The sequence below is a fragment of the Halichoeres trimaculatus genome, unplaced genomic scaffold (assembly GCF_033239565.1).
Source record: "Halichoeres trimaculatus isolate MK-OKI-2021-1 unplaced genomic scaffold, fHalTri1.1 fHalTri1_scaffold_19, whole genome shotgun sequence".
NCBI classification, from domain to species: domain Eukaryota; kingdom Metazoa; phylum Chordata; class Actinopteri; order Labriformes; family Labridae; genus Halichoeres; species Halichoeres trimaculatus.
This window is the reverse complement of record NW_027437197.1, coordinates 11,776,279-11,788,875: the sequence shown is the minus strand read 5'-3', so window position 1 is coordinate 11,788,875 and position 12,597 is coordinate 11,776,279. Positions and strand designations below refer to the sequence as shown.

The 12,597-nt window shown below is 37.5% G+C and overlaps 1 protein-coding gene across 1 annotated transcript in view; it reads right to left on the bottom strand.

The window, feature by feature from the left end:
* Positions 1-319: 319 nt before the first annotated feature.
* The window catches only part of tmem163a (transmembrane protein 163a), a 60,591-nt gene continuing 48,313 nt past the window's right edge, over positions 320-12,597 (bottom strand). The window contains exons 6-8 of the mRNA XM_074695065.1: positions 7,522-7,633; positions 5,112-5,253; positions 320-4,994 (exon numbers count right to left, since the gene is read on the bottom strand). Of these exons, the coding sequence (XP_074551166.1) occupies positions 4,934-4,994; positions 5,112-5,253; positions 7,522-7,633 (315 nt within the window). The 3' untranslated portion in view covers positions 320-4,933. The remainder of the gene's footprint in view (positions 4,995-5,111; positions 5,254-7,521; positions 7,634-12,597) is intronic.

Sequence of the window (12,597 nt, the reverse complement as noted above, 5' to 3'; positions counted from 1 at the left end):
ATCATCAGAATGCTGAAGCAGGTGTGTGTCTTATTGTTCCTAATTTGGCTCAAGTGTGATGTGACTATAGCTTATATAAACCCTTGGGATAGATAGCCCCCCTTTTGAGGTAGTAAGGGGTTGTTACCTGTTTTAGCATCACAGTGTGTTTCACTTAGGTAATTTGTTGACACTGGGCATCTTTTAAACTCCTTTGTGTTTTTCTTTGGTCATCTGCTCGGTATCTGAGCTTTTTTGTGCAGCGAGTTTGTGTCTTGTTCAGTATTATTTTAAAAAAAGGCCATGTCTGGACATTGTTGATGAATAAGCAGGATAAAACTTTATTAATCAATAAAACTTTGCTCTTTGACAAAGAGAGATAGTTTTTTTTTTTTTTTTTACATGAATAACTGATGTTTACATCATCTGTAATACCACTGATGCCAATACTGTACAAACAAACAATCTGTTACACAGCCAGATTTACAGGAAAATCAGTTGCGCCTTCAATGTGTGTTTGTTTGTTTTGATTTTGTTTGCATGTCTGTGTTTGTGTATGTCAGGCTGCGATGCATGTGTAGCTGTAAGGATTTTTAGTAATTCCATGCAATGCCTTTGGCAACAGAATAGGGATTAGTATTGCCATCGGAATTCTGTGAAAAGAACAGTAATGCTTCTGTGGGGTAAGAATAGTCAATTCGTCTATGCAAATACAATTGCATGATACACATGTTGTAAGAGAGCAGCTCATTTTTTTAATGTTTGGCACAGTTCATCAAGCTGCAGAATCAAACATGTTTTTAAGCTATTTAAATGAAACAATACACACTAATGTAATTTATTCATAATGTAATAAATATGATGTACCTACTGGAAGATGTTAGATGTGTCTTTGTATGAACAAATTCTACATGGTCAATGGTCATTTCTTCAAAAAACTGAAGAATTGTAGTTTATTTTTTCTTTAGAGGGATGTGTTGTAAGTGTACAGACGCATTAAAACAGTGACCCATGGGAATGAACTCTATTCTGCTACATGTAAAACTCAACATGACTCTGGGCTTGGCTTCTAAAGCATCCGTAATGGCTCAAAGAAACAAGTTGCGATGAAAAGAGGTAGTAATGATTTTGCTTCCAAGATCAAACTCGTCCCCAACTATCTAAAGACAATACAGGCAACCATATAAGCAGTTTAGCGAGTAAAGCATAGTAAATAATGTTTGGTCTGTGCCTTATGTGTCTGTAATCAGCATGTAAACACTGTGCTTTGCTATTAAAGTCACTGTAAAGATTGTCGTCTATGCATAAGAGAAGGGTAAGAGGGAAACATTACATATCAGTGTGCTGTTGGTGAGTTGAAGTAATGTGAGCTGATTCACGTCTTCAGTTTATGATTAATCCTTATTCTTTACACAACAGAGCTAGAGATAACACCAATAAAGTTGTAACTCCTCCAAAAAGTCACCTAGTTACAGTGTACAGTGGATGTAGGGCCTCTTCAGATTCATCATCCAAGGCTGTGGTTCTGTCTGTATTACTCCCAGTGGACCCAGTGCACTGAGTAAAAACCAGTGTATTGAGGCCTCTGTCCACAAGGGGGCTCACAAGCACTCTGAATCAACATTTACAAAAGAAAAACAAGTCAGTTCTAGTCCACCGCTAGTTAGACAGTGAGAATTGTGCTTTTGGTTTGTGAGCTCTCTCAGCTTTTGTTGCAAAAAGAGAATCCCAAAATTCTGAAACTCTGAAACTATTTCATTACTTTATTAATTTTAAAAATCTCACTTCTCACTCCTCACTAGACCTTAATGATCATTATGAGATATATTTGTCATATTATGTTCTGGATTTAAAGAAGCCACATACTGTTACATACTTTTAAAGTGGGCTTTGACAAGGCTTTCAGTGATACACAATTTATTTCCTACAGTAGACAGCAGTCAGCGTGACTTCTGTTTAGTGAAGATAATATAACGATAGTTGGATGTTTCCTAAGGTAAAACAGCTCTTCTGGTAGTTATGTCTTCTATGACAGTAACGGGAGGGAATGTAAACAAATTTTAAACCAGTTTTGATTTCATGATTCATATGCACATGCATGCATACATACATTGCATACAAGGGGTGGGAGAAAAAGGGGTGGGATTCCTTGTCAAAAAATTGTTTTTTTCTTTCCAAATTCAAATTCTTCATTTCAGTCTTTGTTTATAAACTGGACTGGAAAAACGTTACCAATTTTCTCCAGCAGATAGTAAAATGTTGCTCTCTGACTCATGTGATGTGCATTTTATTGGAAAATATGGCTCCTGATATAGTTTGTAGACATTATCATCATCATTTCACTTTTTCAAATGATCTGGTGTTAAAAAGGAAACTGAAAATTGCAAAAATCTGAGATATCGAAGACTCGCAATTTTAAGCGAATCGGCACCCCAAAAATCGTAACAGAACTGAATCGTGAGGAAAGCATATCGTCCCAGCCCTTATTAATTCATACATTTATACATAAATACATACATACATTTTATTTTATTTGTAAAGCTTCTTTTCCGTTTTAGTACTATCTCTACTACTACAAGCTAATACAAACACAAGCTGTGCTGACTGCTATATACGGTAGGATATAAACTCACTAAGACTTTCAATAATTTAATAGATATAAGTCACCACGTTCTGTCGGTCAATACTGCTTGTTTTTTAAAGTTTTCCTCATCCACACTATGCCAACATCAAAAGTCATTATTTGTTTGAATTGGTTAACAATACAGTACTCTGATCATTGACAGAGCAGCCTTGGACCAGGCCTTCAGATCACACCTACATCCAGTCTCAGGTTTTCACTTACAGTGCAAAACTTACAGTAAGACTTGTCATTTCATTTCACCAATAATCTACAGTAATATGCAAAACAACATGTACAGTATAATCCCTATACATTGAACATATTTAGATACATAGAACATAAGTCATCAGACTCAAACTATGAGCTGTCTATTCCAAAAAGCCCAGTATGTTGGCCATAACGTACTATGACTATATTTGTGACTTTTTGTTTCTACCCAAACTCTGTATTAAACATATTTACAGACTGTGTGGTTTGTATTTACATTCTGTTCATTGAACAAAATAATGAGTCATAAAAATGGGGTACATGCAGAGCAAAGAAGTGATAAGCAGGGAAGAAAACAACCCCTCTTTAAATGTTTTACAGCAGAAATGATCTCCTTTTGTCTGCTCTTTCTCTCATTGTGCTTTTTTATTTTAGATTTGTGAACCTTTGCAGTCAAAATGTGAAAAATATGAATAAAACAGTGCTGACTAAAATGATAAATATCTCATCTGGATTTAAAAGAATGCTCTGACAGCAGTAAATCAGGATAAAAAATCCTGCTCTCTAATTCTTGTTTAATTCTCTTACTTCTGAATATTTCTTAAACTGATGAGTTGAAGCAACAAAATCTTGAATAAATATTAATGTTTAAAAGCCATTTTCCCAATACATTTCCATTTTTTATGCTATTTTCTAGTTAGTTATAGCCTGCTAAACTTTCTTTGCCAAACACAGTTTCAAGTATGAAACCAAAGTATCTGATTTATATCAGAAAATCATAAATTATTTTGTGCATACAATATCAAAAGATGTGTACAATACACGTCAATGAAACATCTGTTAAGTTAGATATAGCAGGGAAGATAGGCTCAATACCCACAAATAATTTATAGCTTTGAGTTTTTCAGCAGTTAGTTTGCTCATTTGTGCTTGGATACATTACATTAATGCCATGTAATATAAACTGTGCACTTAGTTCAATAGACACTGTGTATCAAATGTGTGTCCTCAGTGTCTACTGATCTCTATATTGCTAATACTTCTTTATTGTGCTGATTTAATGTATGATCAAATCACTTTTGCTGATGTCATTTAGCTTTTATGCTGCTTTTTCAGGAGGGAGGCTTGTGAGGTTTAGCAGGAGCTTCTCTTTGTTGTTTTAAAAAAGTGACACGTTTCAACCCTTCAAAAAGAGTGATTTAGTGGGCAGGCCTCAGTGTAGAGTTAGAGCTCGACGAATTTATTTAAAGAGGGGGTATTACGTTTTTCCATATGTCAAGAATGGATATGGAGTAAGAACTTAGGAGTTCCATACTGAACTTGTGCAATCTTACAAACCATTACACATCTATTTGTTGTAGAAAAACCTGAATCCGTCTGTAAACTGATCAAAATATTCTGTTCTAAAAATGGCATGAGATCTTCACAAGACCTGTTCCCTACTGATGCGAGTTTGTAGCAGCTAAAACAAAATGTCCTAGAAAGAGGCTGGTACAAGGGTTCTCTAAACCCCAGGTTGAGATTTTTTTCTAAGCCTTAAATTATGTAACGCAACTACAGGGGTACCAGGAGGCCGGTATAAAAAAGTATCATGGTTTTCCTCTAAGTAACAAAAAAATAAAATACCCCCTCTTTAAATCGATTTGGACACAAGCTACAAATTCTTAAACTGCTCTTCTTTGCTTTTTTGAGTGTATGTACGAAAATGTGTTTTATTGTCCAGGTCGAATTCAAGTAAAATGTGAAGCATCTTATCAATAATAAAAATTTTCTAAAAAAAGCTCCTGTTGGTTTTTGGATTTTCTCATTGGGTTATTTTGGGGGGTCATTTTTAAATTTGTGGTGTCAAGAATTATTATTGTTTTTTTTAAAGAGGTGATTTTCAATTATATCCCTTCACCCTAGAGTCTCTAGACATTTGTGTTTGATTCTGTTTGAATGTATGTATGTACTATGTACATTATATACAGCACATGTAGAAGAACAATGGTAATGAGGGTCTGTATGATCTGCATGTGCAGGTGAAATGTGTATTAAAATGTGCATGAAATAAAGAGAGATGAATGGTTAAGAGTAGGAGGCAGCCACGTGTGTGGATGTGTGTGTAAACCCGCTTTGAGTCCTTCACTCAAAACGTTCGTAGTTCCTTGTCTGCCTCACTCGGGGAACCATATCTCTCAGGAGTCTGTGGAGACAGAAACAGGATCTCTATTTAGCATGTTTAGTAGGAATGAGAGGAAAACTGTACATGCATTAACTGTAGACAACTGGATAGCAATTGAGGACACTTAGTATCCCTTACTTGACACCATATGCCAAAATGGTCAGTCCAATAAGAACTCCAATAGTCCCATCCAGAAACCAGACCTCATCATCATGCTTGAACACTTCGGCACTGATCAGAATAGAAAATCCCATGATAGCACCAACCAGAGAGTTAAAGCCTGAAAAACACAAAGGGATGGAAATTCCAAGTGTGCATAATTATTTGAGGAGTGCCTCACCACTCTACATTAGGAGAAGGACCTTAGCTGAAAAAAAAATGTTTGAAAGATCAAGAAACACATATAAACTCAGAGATGGAGAACAATGTGCTGTAAAAATGTACAAGTGTTTTATATTCCTAAAATTACTATTGTGTCATGTATTTCCAGTCTAATCATTTACACTTTTTGGCCTTTTATGGGCACTTGTAATAAATCTCACAGCTACTGACTGCATCACCGCTGGCCAGCAGGTGGCGTGAAAAGGCTACATGTCCCTTAATTGAGACATAAAAGCAGAGCTTGGTCCCCTCACACCTCTTACACAATAAGGGTCTACCTGGGAAATGCAACATCCAATGCCTACATTTGATTTGATGTAGTAGTAGTCAAGTCAAGTAGTTAGTTAAATATCTTAAAATAATATATTTATATGTAAATAGACATAACTTAAAAGTGGTTTATATCCTTGAAACTTTTTTTTCCTTTTATTGTCATGCAGTCTGATTCACAGATGATGGAGGTCAAAGTTTCTATCCTTCTTTACAATCTAAATGCTAAACTCAGCCAACAGGCAAGTCATCTGTGTCAGCTAATATCTAGAGACGAAAAAAGAAAATAACCAGAGTACTTCTTCTTCATAAATAAAGGACTCGGACAAGTATGAATGTCTTTTGCAAAGGTAATTGTTGACTATATCCTTTGAATCTCAGCTATGCCGTAAAGCCACTGATGTTATTATATAATTACACTTCTCCTTGTGTGAAAGCCGGTATGTTGAGCTATTTTCCTGCCTGCAGTAAGTGTAAAGTCTTATGGGAAATAAATCCAGGCTCCAAGAACAGCAACCTCAGGTTTATTGGATTGATGCCCTGTGTGTTCTGAGACCTGGGGATAGCAATCTGAGCAGTGCAATGCATGAGTGCATGTGTTTGTCTGTGTGCTGAGATTTCTACACATGTGCATGCGTCTATGACCGGCAACTGGGGTCATACCTATTAGTTCTCTCAGCTACCAAAAACAAATACATAAAATACCAAACACAAAACATTCTTTATTGTTTAGTTTTTGATGCCTCTTTTTAGACTTTAACATTTCATTCAGAGTTCAGACTTTTATCACTTTATTATTCCACTTCACTTATATTCATGGGGAAATGTTTCACTCTTTACTGCTGCACGTTTGTTTGACTTTTACTGCTTCTGGTAATTTTGCAGATTAATGGGCATAGCAAAATGTGCTGTCATAGAGAAAATTAAACCATCCAACAGCACTTAAAGAGTAAAAGTAACCTCTCTAGTCAGCTTATTCTGTATAAAGCCTCTTTAAAGCAAATACATCAGAAATAATAACCAGTAACCCATATTAAAAAATGTACTTTTACCTGGTGATGTTTAAATAATGATACTAATAAGTATTTAAAAAAGAATGAATACTTTAAACCTTTAATATGTTTTGCTAATATGACTGTGTGTACACATGGCAAGTAATATGAATATACTGAGCAAGTATTTGCACAGTTATATCAGCATCATTGAGAATTATTTGAGTAAGTCAGCTCTATAAATATTCAAAAGTTTGTTTGCTTTGAAAAAGAAACTCTTTGGAATTTTATTAGTTCAGTAATTATACACAGAGGCAACTGTGGCTCAGGGGAAAGGGATGTGTGATTGCTTGCATTAGTGGGTGAATGTGTGGTTACAAAGCGTTCAAAGTGCTTCAGATAAAGACACTTTATTCCATATATATATAGTATTGTCAATGTAGCTCTTTATGCTGTTATATGTAATAAATGTGACTGGTTTTAAACACATTTTGAATATTTGTTCCGGATAAGCTCCATGTAGTCTCTATCTATACACAGTTTTATTCAACCCATACAACTTCTCACTTCAGCATGTGAAAGAGAAAATGTTCAAGGCCTTTTTGTCCCTTTACAAGAAAAGTAAGTGTAGTAGTGAGCTGGTGTTGCAAACGCTGTAGCTGAACATCCTGTCACCTAAAGGAAAATGCTGATACTGTTAATAATTGGCTAAAGAAGTGGCTAATGAGTAGCTAAAGCCAAGCTAATTTTCCTTCCCATTTAACAGTACTTAGTGAGTTGAAACCTGTGTTCTGGTTCCAGCCTGTCACCATAGGTAAACACTGTGAAGTTTGCCAAGTTTGTAGCATTTTTCATTTATGAGTTCTCTTTAAAAAGACCCAAAGGTGTGTGTGTGTGTGTCCTACCGTCAGTGATAAGTGCACGGCTAGTTAGCACTCTCCCCAGCCAGAATTTGGCTACAGCCAGCAGAGAACATGTGAACCCGCTCACTATAGACACACTGTACAGGAAATCATCCTAGAGGGAGAAAAAAAGGAGAACAGAGGGTAAAAGCTTTTCATTTGCTGTGGTAGACGATGTGCTTTTCCTAATGTATGAAAAAGGAACAAGACAAGTGAACAAACATATGCCAAGTAAGCTTCACATGGTATCTTCTGGGCAGACACTAAAAGCATTAGCAGGCAGACAGAATGACCCAGTAAGCTTTGTCAGCTCAACCATTAAAAATACATATACATGCTTGACTGGCGCATCAACTCAAGGTCGTACAGATGACGCCTCTAAGTTAAGAAAAGGGCTGGTGTTCAATCTCAAACAGACTCAGCAAAATCCAGAACCTGACCCCTAAGTGTCTCTTTTTCAAGTTTAATTGGCCCAACTGGGGATGGGTGAGAGAAAGGAGAGGTTAGCATGGTGCACATGAGACTTCTCTTTTCTTTAACTCTGTCAGGATTGTTCATAAGCCCAAGTATTGTACAAACCACAGCAGTGCTGGTTTCTGAGAGCATCTGCTTCCACAATCAGTGTTAAAGGCTCATGCTGAATTCTAAGAGGGTTAAAAATCCCTTAAGTTGCTTCCGTTTCATGGTGTTGGTATTCTAAGAAGCACTTGAAAAAGGAGTCATCATTAACTCAAGCATCACTTGTGCCTTTTTATGACTTCCTCTCACATTATAAATTCAATTAACACTCCATGGTATGAATCAAAATTGGATTTCTGTCACTCATTACACCAACAAATCTTCAGGGCCTCTTACACTTGGTGCAAAGTGTCTTAGCACACAGCACAAGTGTCATTATTTTCTACCTGATGCACTTGTCATTCTTTATGCAGAGTGCTCATGTTGTGTGTGAAAAAAATTAACTTGCATCCCTCTCATTGCACATATATGCAATGGTCTTATAAGGCATAGAAGTGGCACATTGCTTGTGGGAGTAGTAAGTGTCTGTGCCTCAGACAAACAGAAACCTGGACTCTTGTTTTGCATGTATCATCACATGCATGTGCTCGCTTTCAAACAAGGGCTGATTTTACAATCATAAATCGTAAATCTGATTGAACTAATCATGGTCTTCTCAGTTAATTAAGAGCAGATATAATGCTTCCTCTTATGCTTTTAACATGGATATAAAGTAACAATGCTGGATGTCCATACAAAATGTGTGCAAATTTTCAATCCACACATATGTAACAGAAACCCTCAGAACAGCCCATCCTAAAAATAGCACAAACTTTCTAAAATAATGAGGTCATTACATAAGGATTTTCAAGCGATTCATGCAGGCCTTGAAAACATCAGTCTTCCTCTAGAGGGCTGGCCAATCAGAAGTAAAGGGGTTTGTGTTTTGAGGAGCCTTAAAGAGACAGTCGCTAAAATGCAGCATTTCAGAAAGAGGCTGAAATGAGGGTTTCCCTAGAGGATTTCAAAGGGAACTGAAAAAAAGCAGGGCAATAAAAATCCGCCCCACAATACACCCTCTCTAAAAAAGACAACTGAATAATCAGTTACACATACAGCGCAAAAACCTAATGTAATCAAATAGCAAATATAAGTTTGGTCCTTTCTGCCTGTACTGTGTTTTAAACAACCAATCTAGTTACACTTCTATGTCTCATGCTTAAATGGAAAGTCCACGTCAATTCAGTAGATCAAACATTCACAACTTCAACTTTTTTGCAGGAGTTTAACATCAAAACATTCTTATTCTTTGAAGTTGTCCAATACTCAATACGCCCTGTTTCTGTCTGACATGGAGTAGGTAGGCCAAGAGAGGCCTACATAAATAATCCATTTAGTTTTCTTGCACAGTGATTCCTTATTTAGATAAGCGTTTATTGAGGCACAAATCCTGAGTTAAAGATCTTAGAACTAATAGTGTGATACAGTGCAGTGTGTCTGTGCATGTGCTTCATGCATGTATTTGTTATGTTTGTGTTTTTGTTCTCACTGCACTCATCTCAGAGGTAGGTAGAGCCAGTCTCAGGTCTGTGTGTTTAATCAGGCACTTGGCACAGACAGCCTGCTATGAGAGCAGCAACCCGGGACGTGAGGGGAATCAGGAATTCCTGATTTTCTCCACCATGTATGTCAGCTTGATGTCACTTTACAGCCTTATTCTTGAAGTCTGAAACACTTTCCGGTACTCGCACTATGTTGCTGCTGATATATCTACATCTGGACTGGAAACAAAGTAAACAAGATGATCTATGACTCCATCAGGAAACACCCAAATCAAACTGCAAATCCCACCTCCACTCCCGTAAAATGTTCAGCTGTCTTCGTATGTGCCATACTGCAAACAATAAAAACAAATAAACAAGAGGGAGAAAGAGACCGCCACTGATCTGATAAACCACCTCTGACTGCTGTTTGATGAAGACTTGAGTGAAAGGGTTTGTTTCTGCCTGAAAAAAAAACAAACAAACAAAAAAAAAACCCGAAAGATGTATGAAGGACAGAGAAATGCTATGAATAACAAGAGTCTGAAAACAACAAAGCAGTGAGTCTAGCTAATGATGGTGGACAGGTGAGCCTGTACAGAGAGGTTACAGAAAGAGATTGTTATAAAGCTGAGACAGGGAAGTGAAATGGATACGATATGGATTGATGGGACAAAAGAGTGGAGAGATAATGAGCAAGATGGAAGAGGATGAAACTGAGCAGACCAAAGATGAATGAGAGAAATGACATGGACATTTCCTTTGTCGAGTATTTGCATAAAAAGGAAGAGCCAGATGGTTTGGATCACTTTTACACAGGCTGATTGATTAGATGGAGTTAAATGTCTTCCATGACTGTACTGAGTTTGAAAATATGTCCTTATACATCAGCAGAATCTTGCAAATTTCTGCATGTGTTAAAAATCCCTCTTTATGAAAATCATATTTTTTTATTTAAAATAAAGACAAGCAGAGCTAGACTGAACAGAAGACTGCGAGAGACAATTCAGAGAAGAGGTAGAATGTCAAAGAGACAGGCAGTGGTAATGGGCTCTTGCTGGTGTCAGGAGGCTCCTCTGAGACCTAACACCCAGAGTTTCCATTAACATAATGGCAGTGAAGCATCAAACAGTCCATGGAAAGGCTGCTGCCTTTAGTTTGCTTCCATGCTGGCTGCAATCTCTTGGCTTTAAAGCTTTTGATTTGTGGTCAAAGGGGCTTTAGTGAGTCAATTTTTACACCATAAAGCATGCACTTAAAAATGATGAAGACACACAACTGGTTGGCTTGCAACCCTCTCTGAAATCTCAAATATATCCAAAAGACTTGTGTATTTCTATTTCATTTTCACTTTGACACCATCCTCTTTCTAAGTTTCAGCCATGATCAACTAATTCAATCCAGGTCTGATGTTATCTAAACCACTGGTTTGCTGCTACGCCTGTCTTCAGTCCTTGTCTCACTTGATGAATTAGTCCTTCAAGTCCTCCAAGATATGTCTCTTTTATCAGCTTTGATAAATATTTAAGCTTTGTGCAGTTTTTGTGAATTTTCATCAAATTACATCATCGAGAGGGAAAGAAGAAGAGAGAGCTTACTATCAAAATATGCTTAAAGGTGTAGTCAGTGATCGTCTAATCTGCACGGACAGAGTGGGGAGGGGGAATAGTATGCTGCGTAGCGTGCGCAGTTAGCGTAAGAAAGCAGTGTGATACCAACAGCAGCAATGGTCAAAAAACAGCCCAAAAGAAAAAGGACAGAAGAGCACAAAATGAAAAAGAGGGTCTATGACCATAATAGAGGGAAGACCTGGGTCATCATTGGGGTGGCTTTCTGAGGGTGGAGGGAACTACGTGATTTAACAGAGCTGAAAACGGTATGCGGATGTCGCCGTCTTTTTGCTGGACAGGTGAGCAAGATGAGCTTTGTGGTGGTTAACATATCAGTAACAGCCATCTTATTGTCTTTTTGCCAAAATGTACTGTTGTTGTGATGTTATCAATTATGTCAGTCGAGTTGTGGCTACTGTTGTCTGACGAGTCAGGGTTATCTTAGCTTTGCAGCTTAGCAGTGTGCTAACCCAGAGTCGGCGTCAGACAAAATTAAACTGGGGGGCATCATGACAGGTGCAGGGGGGCACAAATTCTTGTTCATTACTGGATCCATAACAGTTGTGTAAAGTTCTAATTCACATATACAACGCACTGTACCACAACGAAAGCCACGTCCCTCCCTCTCTTTTCTCTCCCTGCGGTGAGCACGAAACCGTGCGCCATTAGTGCACCAACATAAGAGTGAACATCAAACACCATCCAACAATCAAAGAACCACGAAACCCAAACAATAGTAGCGAGCTAAAGAGAGAAATATCTCTAAAATAGCTGGAGCCGGCGAGTGTTGCAGCTAAATCTCCTGAGGACAGCGTCCTCCCACTCCGTCATACATCTGCAGGTCAAGTCTTTCAAAGGCAAGCTCAACAACCTGGGCCTTTTTATTGTGCAATAAATATAATATTAATAAGAACTGAATGGTTCAATGAGATTATATCACCTCAATATAAAAATGTATTTTGTTTATTTTCTTATGTTTGCTTGGAATGTGTCTTTTAATATCTACACGCAGCTTACTCAATGCACCAGTTGCACAAAACAGTCTAACTAATGACATTCACATTTTTTTTACTGATTGGCCATCCACATTTCACAGTGAGCTCCTTTTTGACGTCTTCCTTAAAGGGCAAAGGAGACACTGAACCTCTTTCAAGGTTATGTCAAAATAAACCCTGCTTTTTGTAAATTATCATGTACAGTCCCGAGGTGGAACAAATCTGGTGAATACATTTCCTTCAGTGGTCAACACATTTGTGTTGATTTACAGGAACACTCCACAGGGTACCTTTAAGGCCGGTCCCTGATATCCCTACAGGGCCCAGCAGTTTCAGATTTCCTCTCAGCTTGCTGCTGTCTAAAAATCAAGAGTAAACTGAGCTGAGGTGAAAAGCATCAACAAAAAAAAAACAAAAAACGCAGATATATTTAGG